This window comes from Cotesia glomerata, linkage group LG4 (genome assembly GCF_020080835.1).
Source record: "Cotesia glomerata isolate CgM1 linkage group LG4, MPM_Cglom_v2.3, whole genome shotgun sequence".
NCBI lineage: Eukaryota > Metazoa > Arthropoda > Insecta > Hymenoptera > Braconidae > Cotesia > Cotesia glomerata.
In genome coordinates this window covers 22082433-22099176 of record NC_058161.1, presented here as the reverse complement: position 1 = coordinate 22099176, position 16744 = coordinate 22082433, and the positions used below count along the sequence as shown (strand labels likewise).

Here is a 16744-nt window from a genome sequence, read left to right as displayed (position 1 = left end):
GTGATAAAGATATTTCTTTTACAAAGTATGGACAGCGAGGACTCGGTTTTAAAGTTTGTGTTACATGTGAGTGTGGCGAAAGGTACATTAATTCGTGTCACATGATTTCTACTGGATACAAAATTAATCGTCGTCTAGTGTATATTATGCGTTTGATTGGTGTTGGATTGAGTGGTATTAATAAGTTTTGTGGCCTTATGAAACTTGGAACTGGGATAAGCTCCTCTATTTATTATAAAATTATCGATTCGATCTCTATCGCGGTGAAAAGTGTGTATGATGTAGTGATGCTGAAGGCTGTTAGAGAAGAGAAACTCTTGAATGCTCAGCACGGAGAACCAGAAGATATTTTAACCGTTTCGGGAGACGGTTCCTGGCAAAAAAGAGGATTTTCTTCTCTTATTGGCATAATTTCTTTGATATATAAACGCAGTAAAAAAATCGCGAACGTCGCTATCAGATCAAGTTACTGCAAAGCATGCGAGAAAAAGAAAGGAACTGAGAAAACGATTGAATATGCAGCGTGGTACGAAACGCACAAAAGAGACTGTAGTGCTAATCACTCTGGTAGTACTGGAAAAATGGAAGTTGACGGTGTATGTGAAATGTTTTTGCAATCTTTAGAAAAATTTTGTGTGCGTTATGGTTTTTACATCGGAGATGGCGACACGAAGACTTTTAAAATGCTGCTCAATACACAACCGTATGGCGAAGATTTTATAGTAAAAAAGTTGGAGTGCGTCTTACACGTCGCAAAAAGAGTCTTCAAGCGTGCTAGTGAGGCTAAAAAAATTCTTACACAGGCAAGGAAAGCTGCAAAGAAGGACGAGAAAAAAAGCCCAGTGAAAAAAAGTGCAGCAAAAACAGTTGTCGTGAAAAAAAGAAGAATCGTCGTAAAAAAAATTCCTGCTGTAAAAACTCAGGATTTAACGATAAAATTGATGAAAGAACTATCAAGAAACTATGGTTTAGCGATTCGAAGACATCCCGATTCCGTGGAAGAAATGCGCAAAGAGATCTGGGCAGGATTTTTTCATAAGATTTCAACTGACAGCAATCCACAGCATTCATACTGTTCTGAATCCTGGTGTAAATACAAGATAGCTGTAAAAGATAACTCCGTTCATAAATTCAAACATCCTCCTGCCCTTGCTCAAGATGTTCAAGAAGTTTTAAAACCGATCTACGACGATTTGACAAAACAAGAACTGCTTGAAAGATGCCTCGGTGGCAACACGCAGAATAATAACGAATCTTTCAACAACTGTGTCTGGTCAATGGCTCCCAAACACATCTTTTGCGGAAAAAAAATTGTTGAAATAGCTTGTCAAACAGCTGCTTGTATTTTTAACGAGGGATTTTATCCAGTATTAAAAATCTTAGAAGTAATGGGCGTCAAAATCGGCCCGATCGCCGCACAGTTTGCTGCTGACTGTGACAGAACGCGCATACGAGTTGCAAACCGCCGCAGCACCGATGCCTCTAAGGAAGCCAGAACGAAACGAAGGCAGGCTATTTTGGATGAAAATGAGCACTATGAAGAAGATGAAGGCATAATGTATGGTGCAGGCATCGCTGATTAGACGTAAGTAAGATTTTTTCACGATTTTTCGTTACAGAAAACTTTAAACGCGTTTTTCTCGGAATGACGTTTTTGGACGGCTTGTTGATAAAATATCTGAAACTATTCAACCGAACCTTACCAAAATTTAACCACATGTTCTTGATGACTATAGCTATCGCGCATATCATACGATTTTTGAAATTTTGAGTTTAATTATTTATTTTTGGCAAAGAACGACGGAAAAAACGTGATTTTTCGTACTTTTTCGAAAAATGGCTGCCATTTTGTCATTTTTGAAAAAAAAAATCGTATGATATGCGCTATAGCCATTTACTCACCGAATCTAAAACTATTTTTTTTTTTTTTTTTTTCAGATCATCCATTCCAGATATTTCATCAACAGCGCACACTCATCTTTTTTTGTTGGACCAGTCTTCTCCCTCATTTTTATGTATAAAAACTGATTAAAATAAATATAAAAAAAATTCTCTTGTGTAATCAAATAGTGTATTTTTTAGGCCTAACACTTTTTATGTCCATATTTATGACGTATACCGGTCAAAAAAATTCGTGAAAATAGCCTTATCTTTGCCCGTCTAAAGAGGGTAGACCCCTTAATTTGCCTTGCGTTTATTTTCTTGATTTGTTAATAATAACCAATCGTTTTCATTTATTGTTAATAAATTTATAATTTAATTTTCTCTATTAATTTTTTAATTAATCACGAATTAATCGCGAGCAATCCCGCATACTTTCCTCGTTCCTCTATAATTAAGTCCTACCCTTAAGGCCCGCCACCCGACGAAGAGAGTCCCGGACCGGAGTAGCCGGAAATCGACGTGATCGGAGCAAAGCTTCTGGCACCCAACAACAGGTAACGCAGGTAGGCCAGATTATTTATTTCGGACTTCGTCTTCGCTAACGCACGGGGACGAAAATAACCGTTATAATTGATAAAGGACATAAAATATCATTGATATCAAAAGCAAATACAATTCACAATATAATTGCAGTTATTTTCAGTTCAATAATTTTTAATATTAGCTTAAAATGTGACGATATTTATATTTTTACACTTCAATTGATATTTCGTTCACTATTTCAATATTCTGAAAATGATTTGTTTTGTTTTTCTGATTTGATCTGTTCACCCGAAAATTTAGCATTTTTCTTAAATCCCTTAATTTTGTGGCTAGTATATTTCAATTCGATCAGTTCAACAAACTTACTTATCACAAAAAAATTATTCCTCCTCATTCACAGAAAAATAGTCTTTTTGAGCGAAGAAAAAATTGAAGATACTAAAATTTTCTAAGTTCAAACAAATTTTTACTTCTATCTCAATAATTTTCACTTTGTGTAAATTGCAAAAAAAAATAATTTTAACTTTTTATTACTGCAAAAGTATGGTTGTTTTAATCTATGAAATTCTGGAAAATATTAGAACAGAGTGAAAATAAATTGCTGATTAGGTAAGCATTAATTATTAAAAGATTGAAATCAGCAGCGAAAATATAGTGTGAGAAAAATTTTTGTTATAATAATAGAGTTTCAAAAGCAATACACGTGAGAAAAGAAATTATATGAAATGTGTATAAAATTTCATAAGACGAAAAAACATTTAAAAAAATAGAAGTGAGTAGTAAATATCCAAAATACCTGTTATGTCAGCTTCAATGGTGTCTGAATTTGATTCTGAACTCCCCACCTGAACAATATTCAAGTAATTTTCCAGGTCAACAGTTGATGTACTTTGTACCTCTTGAACATTTCTTGAAATTGTTAACAACTGACTTTACGAATTTCTCGACTATCACTTAATAGTAATTTATGTCATATGGCCGCAAAGTGGCGATTTTCTGACAACGATAATGTTGCGATATGAGCTTAAGGTTCGTGGCGGGAATGTCCGAAAACGGGCGTAATTTTAACGAAAATTTATGCTTGTTTTCGTACATTCGCGTCACAAACTTTAAAGCGAATATCGTAAAATCGTCGTCAGAAAATCGCTACTTTGCGGCCAAATGATATACAATATTTTCTGTTATTATCGCTCCATAAGTTTAACTTTTGAGGGATAGGAGGAAAATAATGGCATATTCAAATTTTATGAAGTTTTACAAGGGCAAAAAAACTTAATTTTATATTAATTATCTTTTTATCAATATTTATTTGTGGCGTGGTTGTTATTGTATTAACATTAGGGCCGCTTCTTAATAAACTGCCAGCAGAGAAATAATTAGCGCCACTCAATAGTAACTAAGTTTAAAATTTACTTAAAATCCATTGGCCGGTACACTAGAATTTGATTTATTTCATTCTAAATTTCATCCGATTGCACAAGGTCAGTACGAAAAAAACGGGGGAAGTAAACTTTGCGGCCTAGGCCGCGAAAAAAAGGCGGTATGGTAGAGTCTCTAGAAATGAATATCTTTTCGGACGCCACCCAGCACTCAAAAGTTGAACTTTGGGAGCGAGTATAACAAAAAAAATTTTTTTGGGGAGAACTTAAGTTTTGCAAAGCATTTTAAGGAGCAATATCGGATAAGCAATCGAGAGAATCACTGAAATTCTTCTCAACTAATTTTTGTGCAGGAGATTTTTTTCTAGCTTTGTGAACTTGCGTTTTTTGCCAGTCTTTGTACAATTTTTCGATTCTCACAATGGAGTGATGTGAATTGTTAACAGGGAGAAAAAATTTATGCCATACTTTAACAACTTCACAAAGAACGAATTTGGAACTCTCGCGAATTCCAAGCTTTTTTGTTCGACGTATATGAAAAAACAAAGATAACACATCACGCTTCACAGGTAATTTTGAAACATTCAAATTTTTTGACTCAAAGCCAACTAAATTTATGTAGTTCCGTTGATTTGTTTTTTCAGACATTGTTTTATTCTATGAAAAAGATACACGCGTTGCTGTTGTTGCAATAACTAGCTAAAAACTAACCTAAAAACTGAACCAATTAAGGACTAATTAAATAAAAAGACAATAGAATCTACTAATTGAATCAATCAAGCGGTAAGTGATCAATGGCGCGGAACTCGATAAATGTACAGAGGGCGCTAAAAACAAGTTCTCAAAAAAATTTTAATTCAAATTATAAATAGATAGTAAAGATATAAATATTTTCATATTTTATGCTAATATTAAAAATTATTGAACTAAAAATAACTGCAATTAAATTGTAAATTGTATTTTTTTTTTGATATCTTAATGACATTTTATGTCCTTTATCAATATATCTTATAAAATAGTTGAAAAATCATAAAAATATGTCTGACTCAGTCTGTAAATTTTATGGTTTAATACTACGAAACATCTTACTCAACAAATTTTGTTGTAAGTTTGATGTGTTAACAAATTTTTATCAAATTTTTTGTATAATTATCGATATTTCAGTTCGTAAAAGCGAAAATTTGAAAAAATAAATATATATGAGCCTGTAATTTCGTTGTTATTGATAATATGAAAAAATTGACGGTAACTTTTTTATAGAATATTGAAAGTACTACAAATTCGCCATTTAACATTTTTGTCTAACTCTTACAGTTTAGATAAAAAATGCAAGAAACCGGAAATTTGAATTTCAAAGCTTTGTAACAAATCAAATATTAAAGATAGAAATTCGACTCAAGAGAATTTTTTGTAACGAATTTAATAATAAACAAGGTCCATTCGTTTGTTTTTTTGAAAAATAATTTCATTGAAGTTTGCAGGACAAGAAACTAATGAAAAACCATGTTTTCCATGTTATTTAAACGGAAAAACTTTAAGTTCGATGGAGGAAATCTTAGAATTGAAATATTGAGCTCCGCTTTCAACAGGAGCTTTTTTGGGACATCTTCTACGATATTTTAGATTGAGAGCAAAAAAAAAAATATCGTCTTTTTTGGCACACCATAATAGATATATATATATATATATATATATATATATATATATATATGCTGTATATATATATATATATATATATATTCAGACACTACAAAATGCCTTGGTCTCTCAAGCCTGGCGACCTACCACCCGAAATTATCGTTTCTGACCCTAGCTAAATAAATCATGTTTCCCGTGACGTCACAGACGATCCGGAGAGGGGAAAATTCGGCTACAAATTTTAAACCCGAGCATCGATCGACACTTCGATCTATACTCAGGTGTCAACCACTACGCTTTGTTTTTAAGACATTTTTAAATTACTTCTATTACCACTATTAGGTGACTACTTATCAAATCTACCACTAATCATTTCACGTATTCCTAATATTAATTATTACTAACTTATTATAATCAAGCGATTACTCTCCAATCAATATTCATTCTATTATTATAATTATTTTATTTTTACTGTTAATTTGCGTTACCGAATTATCACGAGTTTGTATTAAAAGTGCATATTTTGTGTAATAAAGTTAAGTCTATTGTAATTACCACTATCAACACATCATTACTACCAACCACATATATTCCAACAAATATTGTACCAACCAAGTATTGATTCCAAGGGTCAACTGAAGGTGACAGGATCTTCGCAGCAGCGATTGTAAGTAAATAAGATAAATTAACTGTCAAATGTAAGAGATTCTGTCCTCGTAAACACTATAATTATAAACGTACAAAGAACAACCTGCCACCTCCTCTCGCCTAGGGACGGAAAATTCCCAGAGCTGGAGACCATTTTATTAAGAGCCTTAGGCGAACAAATCCTTATCTGCGAGATTTGTTGGATTATAAAAAAATAATAGTTTAAAAAAACTAAAAACACGCTTTTTATAGAAAACCAAACTAAAAAATAGAAAATAAATTTTAATAAATTTAAATTAAGAATAGTGTTAAAAATTTCAATAAATATAAATTAATAATAGTGTAAATAAAAAAATGTATTTTATTTTAAAAAAAGCGTGGGGTGCTTTTTAAGATATCAAAATGATAATCACTCTACTCATATCTGTCAATAAAATATTTATAACTATTGACACCATGCACCCCACGCTTTTTAAAATAAAATACATTTTTTATTTACACTATTATTAATTTATATTTATTGAAATTTTTAACACTATTCTTAATTTAAATTTATTAAAATTTATTTTCTATTTTTAGTTTGGTTTTCTATAAAAAGCGTGTTTTAGTTTTTAAACTATTATTTATTTTTACTTTTAGTTTGGTTTATTTATAAAAGCGTGATTTTTTAGTTTTTTTAAACTATTATTTGTTGATTATCAAAAATATTCAGGCGCGCAAATTACCCACGGAGAGTTACATACTGACAAACTGACATACAAGTGAAGCTAATATAAAGCGTATAAAAAACCTACGGAGGAAAACACCTGGTTTCGAAATATAACTTCGGGATGGTCATCAGAGGATTCCGGGTTGATGTACGGGTTTATCTGTGCCATTCCCGATGAAAACCTACGGAGGAAAACACCTGGTTTCGAGATATAACTTCGGGATGGTCATCAGAGGATTCCGGGTTGATGTACGGGTTTATCTGTGCCATTCCCGATGAAAACCTACGGAGGAAAACACCTGGTTTCGAAATATAACTTCGGGATGGTCATCAGAGGGTTCCGGGTTGATGTACGGGTTTATCTGTGCCATTCCCGATGAAAACCTACGGAGGAAAACACCTGGTTTCGAGATATAACTTCGGGATGGTCATCAGAGGATTCCGGGTTGATGTACAGGTTTATCTGTGCCATTCCCGATGAAAACCTACGGAGGAAAACACCTGGTTTCGAGATATAACTTCGGGATGGTCATCAGAGGATTCCGGGTTGATGTACGGGTTTATCTGTGCCATTCCCGATGAAAACCTACGGAAGAAAACACCTGGTTTCGAGATATAACTTCGGGATGGTCATCAGAGGATTCCGGGTTGATGTACGGGTTTATCTGTGCCATTCCCGATGAAAACCTACGGAGGAAAACACCTGGTTTCGAGATATAACTTCGGGATGGTCATCAGAGGATTCCGGGTTGATGTACGGATTTATCTGTGCCATTCCCGATGAAAACCTACGGAGGAAAACACCTGGTTTCGAGATATAACTTCGGGATGGTCATCAGAGGATTCCGGGTTGATGTACGGGTTTATCTGTGCCATTCCCGATGAAAACCTACGGAGGAAAACACCTGGTTTCGAAATATAACTTCGGGATGGTCATCAGAGGATTCCGGGTTGATGTACGGGTTTATCTGTGCCATTCCCGATGAAAACCTACGGAGGAAAACACCTGGTTTCGAGATATAACTTCGGGATGGTCATCAGAGGATGACTAGGAAGGTCATCACCTGGGTTCTAGGTTGATAATAATCAAAATTTAAATAATATCATTATGGTAGTCTCTTTATGCGAAGGAGAGTTACATACTGACAAACTGACAAACTGACAAACTGACAAACTGACAAACTGACAAACTGACAAACTGACATACAAGTGAAGCTAATAATAAAAAAAGCGTGTAATTAGGAAAACAGTTGACCCTAAAGGCCATCCCTGCAACTTCCCGCTTATTCCATATTTAAACCCTCAAAATTGCACTTATTAGTGCAATTAAATTGCACTGATGAGTGTATTTTAATTTGAGCTCTTTGAGCTCAAAAAATATATTTCTGTGTCATTTTGAGCTCTTCGAGATCAAAAGTCTGATAAAAGTTCAATAAAACACTATTTTTGTAACTTTCAAACCACAATAACTTTTGAATGAATGAACCGATTTTCACGCGGTTAGCAGCATTCGACGTAATTTTTTAAGTTTCATGAAAACCTTTAAGTTTAAATTAATTGAACGAGTAATTTCGAAGTAATTCCAAAAAATTACTTTTTTCGGTTTTTTTTCGACAACAATAACTCACGAACGAATCAACCGATTTTGACTGAGCTGGCAGCAATCGACGAGATTTCTTGATGTTAAGAGCTGATTAGTTTTTGAAATCGATCGTTAAAGCCGTTTAAGAGTTATTCCAAAAAACCACATTTGTCTTCAACGAATATTGAATATACTTCAGCTGCGCCATCTTTTCTCAGTGTTACCAAAGGAGGAGGAAGTAAAAGCTAACAACATATTTTTGATTCCGATCAACACAATCTAGTAGTATAAGCTTTAAGTTAAGAATTGAAATTTTGTTTATGTTTAATTCTCAGATTTTGAGTCATTTATACGTTACACCTTAGAATACTTGATGTATTTATTTTGTTTCAGAACAACAAGTTGACACAGAGAGTCTTACTCTCGATGATTTACAAGCTTGCAATTATTGAAATGAATTTCAATACCCTCTAAAATTTACAAATTTTGATGATAAAATTAAGTGTTCACGTAATACATATTTGTCAATCAACATCCTCACATACTTCCTATCCAACTCCAAATCCTACATAGCAATAACTTAATAACCAACACATTCTTCAGATCGCTCAGTAATGCTGATCAAGTTGTATTAAAGGCCAATATCTACATCTACCATTGTGTGTACAATTTTTCAACACGAATGTCGACATCATAGAATATATTACTCTAGTGGAAACACTAGTTGACGATCATTGCTACAGCAAATCAATGATTCTAATCGAAGAAAATCACTATAAAGTTGGATTTCACAAACTATCCATTAAATTTTACTCTGCAAAAACATGGCTATAGTTTCCAGTAATTGAAGACATGCCTCTTTGGTATTTCCGAGTGATTGTTAAACGGTACACTAAAAATGGCCATTGTTAAGCTAAAATGTCTTAATATAACTTGGTTCTCTCAAAATTGTAAAAAGCATTAAGAACAAAGGAGCAGATTTAATTGGTATCCTTCCCAACATTTCCAAACTCCTTAGTTAAACTCATAGTATGTATAACAAAAAAAAAAGAAAAATATTTCAAATTTTGCATCCTTTTCAAATATTTTCATCGATATTTACACAAATAATTGCATAAATTGCGAATCATCGAGATGATGATTGATTTTAGGTAGGGAGGTGTGACGTCTGCTAAAATTCAAAATTTTTATTTATCTTTTAAATATATGTAACTTTTTATTTTTTTTTATTTACGATTGTCATACCCTTGAAGTCTGTACAAGAGAAATCTGGTTTAGCTTTCTAACGATTCGGTGACACTCTTTCTAATTTCGGGACCTTTAGTTTCAATACCTTTTAAATTTTTAATGACTTTAACGGAGATACTACTGGTTAGCTCCGCGTCGATCGGCTCCAGGCATAAAATTCTTCGGAAGAACATAGTACTCCGTGATACACGAGACAGTGCCTTGCTCGTGGTTAGGTTACATTTCGTAGCACTAACGCGGTAAATTCATTCGATATTTGCCATCATTATATTCCGATTTCCTTTCTTTTTATTATTTTCCGCCGTTGAGCGTCGACTTTTATTATTCCGCCGTTGAGCGTTGATTTTTCCGCGAGAATTGCGAAGTATATTATTTTCCGCCGAAAAGCTTCGACTTATGTTAAGTTTTTCCGCGTAAAGTCGCGAAGTTTAAAGTAATAATTATTAGAAATTACTTAATTTCTCCGTGATACACAAGATACGGTAATTCGGTAGTGAAAATACCTATAGAAGGTGAAAGGGCCCATAAAATTTGAGCTTCTCTACTAAAGAGCAGACTTCCAGGGTAAGCCTAAAAGATTATTTACTTTTAAGACATTATTTTTCTAAATTTATCTTTACCTAACGTTTGTGGTCTTTTTATCTCTATCTTTATTAACCGTTTATAATTTGTAAACCCAAATCTGGAACACGCTTATTTGTTTTTATCAATAAATTCAAACAAATAAACAACTAAATTCTTTCATTTTTTAACTTATAAAATAAAATAAGATCTCCATTACACATAAAATTACAACTTAGCAATAGAATAAATTACTCGTGACCGAAGTCAGCAGGGATCCATCATCCTTACTCTCTCTAAGTTAACACTTAGAGATAACGTTCGAGCTTGTGTACCGCTCCACACTCCAACGAAATTTTTAATTTAGCTCCCAAACGGACAACGTGATAATGTTCGGATATTTGAGATTTCTATTTCTTAATCCTTGCGCCCATCACTCACTCCGTTCGTGACACAACAAAAAGAAACAATTTTTTTTGAAGAACTGTGTAGTTGTTAATTTTTTTGACGTTTAAGATAAAAGATAATTCATGTGTGAACAAGTGTTGTATTAAGATTTTTATGTCATATGTTAAGCCCTATCGACTCTGTAGTTATCAAAGATCATGAATTGCTTATCTATAAAACAAGTGAGAAGAGTATGGACTGAAGAGTAACGTAAATTTGTAGTAGAATGGCGAAAGAAGACGTGTTGAAATACGATATTGATAGTAATACGGGGTATATTTTGATATAAATTATTGTTTATTCTTATTAACTTGACATTGGCTTTATACGTGAATTACTTACATTTTCGATTTCACGAAATCGCTTCAATAGATATTTGTTCTTTATGTTGTAGGTAGTGTTATTATTGTGCCGCCTAAGGCCGCAATATCCCTTTCATCCAACGAGAAAATCAACACCAACTTTGATGGGCATGGTTGGATTAGCGATCGCTCTACCACCTCCAAGTGTTCATGAAATAAGACTGGAAGCGGATATGTTTGTGACGAGAATAAATTTTGATTTCCGGATAGCTCATTGTGAACCTAAGTGAGTATTTACTATCTGATAGATCTGACATGCATGCTGCAGAAAACATAATTCAAAAGTTAAAACAAACTCATTTTAATAATACATTAGCACTTGAACTTATTGGTCGTTTTCCTGGTTATTTAGATAGTTTAAAAATCGAGTTGATAACTTTACTTTTAAAAAATTTAAGGTAGAAATTTCTAATCATAATTATCGTAAAATTAGCTACATTAGTAAAAATAATGAATTTCTAGAATTTTTCAAAGAAACAAACACTAACAATATTAATAATACTGATGAATCAATCAATAAAAAGTAGATAGTGAATTTATCAGACATTAACATTCCAACAGATATAGAATGAATTTTACAATATAGTCTAAAATTTAATTTAGAAATTGGCAATAAGCAATTTAAATTATTTGATTACATTCCAACTTTTAAAAGTAAATTATATTTAATAGATGAAAAGTTTAGAGAAGACGCTAGGGATAAATGTGTTTTTGGTTTAACTAATGCTAAACCTAAAAGTAAAAACATAGTAAATAAAATTGGAAAAAAAATTATCGCAATTCATTAAAGATAATCCAGATATATTAATTACAAGCGCTGATGAAGATAGTATCAGTAATTCTAAATAGAAACAATTATATAAAAAATACATAAGGGGGGTTAAAGAATACTACAACTTATGAAAAAATTATCAATGTTTAAGATTTTGATAGACGAATACACGATAGAAACAATAATTTGGTATTAAATTGGTTTAAACAAAATTATATAGATTAACCCTTTAACGGTCGACCTTGAATCTCTACTCCCAATTTCAATCGTCCGTCTTTTTCTTCAAGTGAGAGAGCTATAGTCGGTTTTGTAGAGAAGGGGCTTGAAAAATAGTAGAAGGGGGCGCACGGATACAGTATACAGTCAAGTCGCTACTCGCACAGCCGTATACCCAGTAAACACGTTTACGTCAATGTGACGTCGAAATGACATTGGGCTATGTCAGGATTTACGTAAAATATAAGTTACGAATGAGTCATATGTGACTCATTATTTCACACTTCCTGACGTAAGATTCTGACGTAAAAAGAAATTTCTCAAAAATAAAAAAATTGCAATTTCGAAATCAATTATAGTATTGTTGACTTATTACAAATTTTGAAACACTAGATATATGTAAATACTTAATGAAAGAATCTTGAGGTATGCTGAGCTCGAACTCGGGTCCTCACGTGTCAAAGTTTGGAACGCTGCTCACTTGTCCAAGTAACGATTCATGTCACATAATAACTAACTTATGTGTTAACCTTTACAGAACGAAAAATGCTTATTTCATAATTTTTTCTGAGATTAAATGGATTTTAAGAGCTGGAATTGTATACAATTCAATTCTAATAATTTATACAATTTCATAAAATTTCATTAAAACTCATGAAATTTTATAAAGTTCTATAAAACTTTGTAAAAACTCTTATTAAAGGCTCGCTAGTGAAACTTGCGGTGATGAATAGGCAATTTATAAATTTTTATAAAAATTGATTAAATCTTACATTTTCAAAAATTTTCGTGTAAAAACGGACCCAGAGAACTTTACATGGTTGAGCAAAATTTTTTCAAAGTAAACGATATATCCGTGTCACTTAAATATTTTTTAATACTTATTTGATTTCTCAAGAAGCGAATTTTTTTTTTTTTAATCAATTTTTTCCATAAATTTAGTATTTTTGATTTGGATTTTTCTTCTTCAAAATTTCAATTTACGAAATTTAGATTTTTTTTTAATTAAATTTCAACTCTTCTAAGAATAATAGACAATCATGGAACTGAATGAATTATTTCTACTACAATGTTTCATAAGTAGCAGCACTAATGTCAGAAAATTATTTTTTAAGTAATAGTGCAAAATTTAAATGACTGACATTTAATTTCTTGACGCAAAATCATAAGAAATTATACGTTTACTCGCTTGACGATTTAAAAATTTAACCCTAGACTGGTCACCCGTATAGCGTGACGCCGCATAACAACTACTCAACCTATAGAGACTCGCTATAGTGCAAGCGAGAAACTAAAAAAATTAGAAAAACGGTTGACCCTGAAGGCCATCCCTGCAACTTCCCGCTAATTCCATACCTAGGCGCTTAAAATTGCACTTATGACGTTTTTGAGCTCTTCGAGCTCAAAAATACAATTTATGTGTTATTTTGAGCTCTATAAAAAATTTAGAACAAAAAAATTGATCTAATGAAAAATTTCGGAGTTATTACAAAAAAACACTTTTTTCGATTTTTTTCGACAACGATATCTCACGAACGCATCAACCGATTCTGACGCTCTATGTGGCGATCGATGCGGGTATTCAAAGTTAAGAGCTGATTAGTTTTTGAAGTTGATCGGTTGAGCCAATTCGAAGATATTTAAAAAAAATGAAAAAAAAAAATGTCGCAGTGATTTTAAAAAAACACTTGTTTTCAAATCTTTTATTGACGATATCTTTTGAACTAATTAACCGATTTCTACGTTTTTGGCGGCAATCGACGCGGTTTTTTAAGCTCTATAAATTATGCTATGTCATCAAAAGTGATCCGAGAAGAAATGACGAAGTTATGTGAAAAAAACACTTTTTTCGGTTTTTTTCGGTTTTCTTTCGTTCACGCTATCTCTCGAACGAATCAACCGATTTTGATCGGGTTGACGCCGATCGGCGTGGTTTTTCAAGCTTAAGGGCGGATCAGTTTTTGAAGTTGATCGATAGAGCCGTTTAAAAGATATTCCAAAAAAACTACTTTCAAAAATGATTTTTTTCTTATTTTTTTTAAGATTTTTCAAGATTTCTTAAAATCTATCGGTCCGAATCGGTTCAAATTCTCAGGAAATCTAAGTTCAGCGTAGCCCTTTCGAATGGCACCAACCGCGATGAAATCGGTTTAACCGTTCAAAAGTTATAAGCGAGTCACATAGTCACACACACACACACACACACACACACACACACACACACACATACATACATACAGACATAGTGACAACATCGCGGGGGTAGTCAGGGAAGCTTCCTGTGACCTTCAAACGTCGAGATCTGATGAAAACTCGATTTTTGCAGAACGGGGTAAAAACAATAACTTCCCGATTTTTGAAAATCTGAGATTTTTAGCGGGAAGTTAAAAAAGGTGACCAGTCTATGGTTAAAGTTCATGCCACATAAATTGTACTCGGTATTTTGTTATCATTTTCACAACAAGTCATTTATACCAAATGAAGTTGAAAGTATGATTACAATGGATAAAAGTACCTAAATTCATAAAAAAAATATAAGTGAGAAACATATGCACTGGAAAAAAAGGATTTCTTGCACCAAGAAAATTTTGACGGAGGCCAAAGTTATATTGGAGTAAGAAGAAGTGTTTGAGTCTCAAGAAATTTTGACTTCATTCACGGAATTTTCAGTCATCTTTAATATATTCTTGGTCCAAAGAAATTTACCTCGAGTCAAGATTTTTTTTCTGCAGTGTATGAAAACATACAAGCATAAATATAAAAAATGTATATCCCACATGTATTTAATTTATACGTATTTCCTTAAAAACGTAAATGAAAAATGTTTTGTATGTTATTTTCTAAAATGTTAGATATATTCATTAATATTATGAAATTATAAATTTTTAACTTCCCGCTAAAAAAATTGAAAATTTTCAAAAATCGGGAAGTTATTGGTTTAACCCCGTTTTTTGAAAATCGAGTTTTCAACGAATGTTGACGTTTTGAGGTTCTAGGAAGCCTCCCCGAATGTTTCCGCAGTGATGTCTGTATATGTGTGTGTGTGTGTGTGTGTGTGCGCGCGTGCGTGTGTATGTGTGTGTGTGTGTGTGTGTGTGTGTGTGTGTGTGTGTGTGTGTGTGTGTGTGTGTGTGTGTGTGTGTGTGGCCGTATGTAAACCTTTCATAACTTTCAAACGGCTCTACCGATTTGATCGCGGTTGGTGCCATTCAAAAGGGCTTGACCAAACTTAGATTTTGAATACAATTTGGACTGAATCGAATCAGTAGATTTTGAGAAATCTAAAAAAAACTACAAAAAAAAACTTTTTGAAATGTAGTTTTTTTTTAATTACTTTTAAACGGCTTTACTCATCAATACCAAAAACTAATCAGCTTTTAACATAAAAAAACCACGTTGATCGCCACTAGCCTGGTCAAAATCGGTTGATTCGTTCGTGAGTTATCGTTGTCGAAAGAAAACCGAAAAAAATGTTTTTTCAGAATTACATCGAAATTCCTACTTCGATCGATTAAAACTTAAAGATTCTTTATGAAGCCTAAAAAACTGCGTAGAATGCCACTAACCGCGTGAAAATCGGTTTATTCATTTAAAAGTTATTGCGGTTTTAAAATTTAAGAAATAGTGTTTTATCAAACTTTCACCAGATTTTTGAGCTCGGAGAGCTCAAAATGACCCGAAAACTATATTTGTGAGCTCGAAAAGCTGAAAATCATAGTAAGAGAAATTTTGAGCGCTTAAATATGAAATTAGCAGGAAGTTGCAGGGATGGCCGTTAGGGTCAACCGTTTTTATAATTTTTGTTATTAAGAACGGACTTAAATTTGCAAGGTACAGGCCTAATCAGCTGTTCTCCTCTTCCTGATTCTTATAAAATTTCAAACCAATTTTCGCTAATATTTAGCGATTAATTGTAAATAAGCATCTTGTTAAAGAAGTTTTATACTTGATAAATTTTGATTAATCGATAATATTAAAAAAATAGATCCCCCAAATTTTAGCAATACTATAGAAAATAATCGTTTGTCACTGATTTAGAAAATGAATTTCAAATTACGTCAGTATTATGTACAATTGTGAGAAATTATTGACGTTAGATAATGACTCACAAATGGTATCGGTATTACGTACGACCGTGACTTGTCACTGATGTAAACATATGATATTAATCTTACGTCAAGATTACGTATAAACGTGACTTGTCACTGATGTTAACGCTTGATGTTAAACTTACGTCAAGATTACGTACAACCGTGACTTGTCACTGATGTAAACGCATGATATTAAACTTACGTCGTTATGACATACAATGATGGCATTAATGTTACGTAATATTGTAGTTTATATATTATGTCAGTTGTACGTAATATCTAAGTCATTTCCGTGGTATCATAAAGAAGTAATAAACTTACAGCAGTATGTTGTCAAAATTATGTCATATATTTTTACATCATAATTGGATCACAAGACAGGTCAATTGTACGTCATATTTACGTGAAATATTGTGACATTCCTATGACTTATGAATGACGTCATATTGAAGTCATGTGTCCACTGGGATAACGCATTATGATTGGTTCTGCCCCTTTCAGGCTCACACCAAGATTTCTCGAGACTCCAGAACGTTAAAGAGTAGAGATAATAATTTAGATATAATGTGTTATAATGGAGTACTTCCACGAGCTTATGTCCTACCGAAAGTACGTAAAAAAAAATACCTTATAGAATAATAATATCTTCAATCCATAGTCCAAT

General features: G+C 32.7%; 1 protein-coding gene across 3 annotated transcripts in view; it reads left to right on the top strand.

Moving 5' to 3' along the window:
• Positions 1-16744, top strand: part of LOC123263017 (protein trachealess) — a 372435-nt gene that overhangs the window by 273595 nt on the left and 82096 nt on the right. For all 3 annotated transcript variants that reach the window (XM_044725531.1, XM_044725532.1, XM_044725533.1), the window contains one exon: positions 11034-11227. In XM_044725531.1, coding sequence (XP_044581466.1) covers positions 11034-11227 — 194 coding nt within the window. The remainder of the gene's footprint in view (positions 1-11033; positions 11228-16744) is intronic.